General features: G+C 55.1%; 1 protein-coding gene across 1 annotated transcript; it reads right to left on the reverse strand.

Annotated features, from left to right (window-relative positions):
* Positions 1-3,750: 3,750 nt before the first annotated feature.
* LOC147991614 (uncharacterized) lies at positions 3,751-4,539 on the reverse strand. Its single transcript, XM_087538741.1, has one exon. The coding sequence runs from the start codon at positions 4,537-4,539 to the stop codon at positions 3,751-3,753; it is 789 nt and encodes a 262-aa protein (XP_087394867.1).
* Between the last annotated feature and the right edge of the window lie 572 nt (positions 4,540-5,111).

The raw sequence follows: 5,111 nt of genomic DNA on the forward strand, positions 1-5,111 counted from the left end.
CCTCCCCGGCAACGGCGCCAGAAAAGAGCTTGATGTCTACTACGCAAACTTGTTCTTGTAGACGTTGTTGGGCCTCCAAGTGCAGAGGTTTGTAGGACAGTAGCAAATTTCCCTCAAGTGGATGACCTAAGGCTTATCAATCCGTGGGAGATGTAGGATGAAGATGGTCTCTCTCAAACAACCCTGCAACCAAATAACAAAGAGTCTCTTGTGTCCCCAACACACCCAATACAATGGTAAATTGTATAGGTGCACTAGTTCGGCGAAGAGATGGTGATACAAGTGCAATATGGATGGTAGATATAGGTTTTTGTAAACTGAAAATATAAAAACAGCAAGGTAACAAGTGGTAAAAGTGAGCGTAAACGGTATTGCAATGATAGGAAACAAGGCCTAGGGTTCATACTTTCACTAGTGCAAGTTCTCTCAACAATAATAACATAATTGGATCATATAACTATCCCTCAACATGCAACAAAGAGTCACTCCAAAGTCACTAATAGCGGAGAACAAACGAAGAGATTATGGTAGGGTACGAAACCACCTCAAAGTTATTCTTTCCAATCAATCCATTGGGCTATTCCTATAAGTGTCACAAACAGCCCTAGAGTTCGTACTAGAATAACACCTTAAGATACAAATCAACCAAAACCCTAATGTCACCTAGATACTCCAATGTCACCTCAAGTATCCGTGGGCATGATTATACGATATGCATCACACAATCTCAATTCATCTACTCAAACCAACACATAGAACCTCGAAGAGTGCCCCAAAGTTTCTACCGGAGAATCACGACGAAAACGTGTGCCAACCCCTATGCATAGGTTCATGGGCGGAACCCGCAAGTTGATCACCAAAACATACATCAAGTGAATCACGTGATATCCCATTGTCACCACAGATACGCACGGTAAGACATACACCAAGTGTTCTCAAATATTTAAAGACTCAATCCGATAAGATTACTTCAAAGGGAAAACTCAATCCATTACAAGAGAGTAGAGGGGGAGAAGAAACAAAAGATCCAACTATAATAGCAAAGCTCACGATACATCAAGATCGTGCCAAATTAAGAACACGAGAGAGAGAGAGATCAAACACATAGCTACTGGTACATACCCTCAGCCCCGAGGGTGAACTACTCCCTCCTCGTCATGGAGAGCGCCGGGATGATGAAGATGGCCACCGGTGAGGGTTCCCCCCTCCGGCAGGGTGCCGGAACAGGGTCCCGATTGGTTTTTGGTGGCTACAGAGGCTTGCGGTGGCGGAACTCCCGATCTATTCTCTGTTCTGGAAGTTTTAGGGTACGTGTGTATATATGGGTGCAGGAAGTACGTCGGTGGAGCTTTGGGGGCCCCACGAGGCAGGGGGGCGCGCCCCCACCCTCGTGAGCTCCTCCCTTGGCTCCTGACGTGGGGTCCAAGTCCATCTGGTAGCTTTCCTTCCAAAAATAACTTCTCTAGTTGATTTCGTTCCGTTTTGACTCCGTTTGATATTCCTTTTCCTCGAAACACTGAAATAGGCATAAAACAGCAAATCTGGGCTGGGCCTCCGGTTAATAGGTTAGTCCCAAAAATAATATTAAAGTAGAAAAGAAAGCCCAATATTGCCCAAAACAGTAGATAATATAGCATGGAGCAATCAAAAATTATAGATACGTTGGAGACGTATCAGCCTCCTGATGTCACGAGCCCTAGGCGAGTCATGAGGACCGCTGGGCTCGGAGCCCCCGAGCGTAGATGAGCCTTGGTGAGTTGAGGAGGGTTCGTGCTCTTGAGCTCACTTGAGAGCGCAGAGCGAGTACTGATATGCCAAGGCCTGAGCAGGCTTGGCGAAGTAAGTCATGAGGGCTGAAGAGCCTGACGCTAGAGCCTGAGCAGGCTTGGCAAGGTGAGGTCATGAGGTCACGGTAGCCGAGAGCTGAGAACGACCGTATCCCAGCCCCCACGCGCGAGGCGCGCGAGGGAGGGCAAGCGGCGCAGCCCGGCCCGAAGAACTGAAGTTGAGAGCAGCGCGAGAAAAACGAGCGAAACCAGAGCAAACCATGATAAACTCGAAAAACTTCATAGCATGGGGTAGAGGAAGGGCTGACAGCCAAGGAAATAGAAAAGGCTGACAGCCAAACACCAAGGCGAAAAAAAGAAAAAAGGTCGCGTCCGACCCCTAGCTACGTCTTCTTCCTAGTGCGGAGCTAAGGACTGCCACTGGGACGTGGGTGGGAGCCCGATCTGAGGGCCCGTAGGCAACGCACAAGAGACTCCGAGGCGTGTACAGCCCCAACTCATTATTACGTGAGAGTGTCACGAGCGGAGACCTTCACGGGCACGGAGCCTTGATTGTCTTCACGGGCACGGAGCCTTGATTATGGATAGAACCTCCTGAGGTGCTGAATGTTCCAGGAATTCTGGATGAGTATCCCATCCTGCGTCTCCAGGCGCACAGCGCCAGGCCTAGAGACACGGCCGATTCTGAACGGGCCTCCCACATAGGCGAGAGCTTGTGTAGCCCTTCCCTGGAGAGGACCCGCCTCAGGACCAAGTCACCAACTTCCAATGTTCTCGAGCGGACGCTGCGGCAATGATACCATCGCAGTGCCTGCTGATATCGCGCTGCCCTGAGCGCAGGTCGGCGGCGGCCCTCCTCGCCGAGCACGAGATCCATCCGCCAGGCGGCGTCCTGGCGTTCCTCATAGAAAGCCAAGACCCGTGGGGAGCGACGCTTGACCTCGTGAGGGAGGACCGCCTCCGCACCATAAACGAGAAAGAACGGGGTTTCTCCCATTGGTTTGGTTTCGGTGGTGCGGATCGACCACAGCCCAGACTGGAGCTCGTCAATCCAGCCCCTGCCACAGGCCTTGAGATTTTTCTTGAAGCTGCGCGTCTTGAGGCCGCGCAGGACCTCTACGTTGGCGCGTTCGGCCTTCCCATTGCTCTTGGGGTGGGCCACTGAGGCGTAGCAGATCTGCGTTCCAAGGTTAGCACAATATGATCTGAAGAGATTGCTCGTGAACTGCGAACCGTTATCCGTGATGATGCGGTTGGGGATGCCGAAGCGGGTCACGAGGCCCTTGAAGAACTTGACTGCCGATCCTGCGGGAATCGTGCGCACCGGCTCCACCTTGGCCCACTTGGTGAACTTGTCGACGACGACATAGAGGAAACAGTAGCCCCCTGCCGCTCGGTGGAACGGTCCCAGGATGTCCAGCCCCCAGACCGCGAAGGGCCAGGAGAGCGGGATGGTCTAAAGATCTTGCGCTGGATGATGGATTTGCTTGGCATGGAACTGGCATGCCTCGCAGGCTCGCACGAGCTCCGTGGCATCGTCCAACATTGTGGGCCAGTAGAAGCCGCTGCGAAAGACCTTGCCCATGAGGGTGCGGGACGACGAATGATGGCCGCAATCCCCTCCGTGGATGTCGGCCAGCAGCTCTTGTCCTTGCCTCCTCGAGATGCATTTTAGCGAGACGCCATTAGGACGCCTCTTGTAAAGCTCACCGTCTTGGATGCAGTAGGCCGAGGCCTGCCGGGCCACGCGTTCCGCGTCTTCCTCCTTCTCTGGCAAGGTGCCGCGCAGTAGGTATGCCTTGAGCTCCTCAGTCCAGCAATCTTCCTCAGGTTCGGCAGCGAGCAGCAGGCGGGCTCCGGAGGGCGGTCCACAGGGTGGTGCGCCGACCTCGGGAGCCGCTGGCAGCCCCTCATGCGTGGATGCCAGCTCCGGAGTAGGTGGTGCTGCCGATGGCCTGAGCAATCACTCCTCGAAGACACCTGGTTCCTGCGGCTCTCGTCGGGAGGCCTGCTTGGCGATGTCGTCTGCTTCCTTATTCGTGCCCCTCAGCACGTGCTGCAGCTCCAGTCCTAGGAACCGCTTCTCCATCTTGCACACCTCCTCCAGATACGCTTCCATGTGTTCGTCCTTGGGCTTGTACTCTTTGTTAGAGAAGTTGACGAGGAGCTGCGAGTCACCTTTGATGGTGAGACGCTTCACCCCTAGTGCGGCCGCGGCATTGAGCCCGATAGTTAGGCCCTCGTACTCTACGATGTTGTTGGAGACCTTTTCGCCACGCTGGAAGAAAAGTTGCACAGCGTAGCGGAGCTTGTCCTGAGTGGGTGATACCAGCACAGCGCCAGACCTCGCGCCGAGGCGCGAGAAGGCACCATCGAAATATACCACCCATCCATCCGGAGTTTCGTCGCCTGGGGCCAGCGAGCGGTCCTCGCCAGCCCCCTGGTCCGGAGCGTCGGTCCACTCTGCCACGAAATCAGCCAGCGCTGCCCCCTTGATGACCAGCGTGGTGCTGAACTCCAGCTGGAACGCCTGCAGCTCGATGTTCCACTCAACAACCCTCCCAACGACGTTCGGGCTCCGGGGTACCTTCTCCAGGGGGTAGGCTGAGACGACCTTGATGGGATGGCCTTGGAAATAGTGGTGCAGCTTCCTGGAAGCAACGAGGAGCGCCAGCAGCAGCTTCTGGGGCATGGGGTAGCGCGAGCGAGCGTCGCAGAGCATGATGCTGACGAAGTGCACGGGATGCTCCATGAGGGTTGGTGATGCGGGATCCTCAGGCGCTTATGATGGCTCAGGAGATTTACATAGGCTGGCAGGTTCGCCAGACGTTGCGGCCGTGTCGGCTCCGGAGGTCGTGTCGTGAGGCAGCGGAGTTCCGGAGGGCATCAGGTCGTTCCGCGAGCTCTAGCCCCTGACCCTTTCCTCTTGTGCCACTACCAGCGCCGCGCTAGCGGAGTGAGGCGTAGCGGCGAGATAAAGGATCAAGGGCTCCTGAGGCCTTGGCGCCACCATAACCGGCGGGCTGGTGAGGTACTTCTTAAGATCTTGGAAGGCAGCGTCGGCCTCCGGAGTCCACTCAAAAGGCCCCTTCCTCTTCATGAGATTTAAGAAGGGGAGGGCGCGCTCGCCGAGCTTCGAGATGAAACACCCCAAGGACGTCACACATCCCGCAAGTTTCTGCATTTGCTTCAGGGTCGTGGGCGACTTCATTCTCTCGATGGCTTTGACCTTCTCTGGGTTGGCTTCAATGCCCCGGTGCGAGACCAGGAATCCCAGCCCGGGTGAGTCGCCGTCATGAACTTGGCCAGGGCCGGGAAGCCGAG

Source organism: Triticum urartu, chromosome 1A (genome assembly GCF_056163025.1).
Source record: "Triticum urartu cultivar PI428250 chromosome 1A, HENAU_Tu73, whole genome shotgun sequence".
NCBI lineage: Eukaryota > Viridiplantae > Streptophyta > Magnoliopsida > Poales > Poaceae > Triticum > Triticum urartu.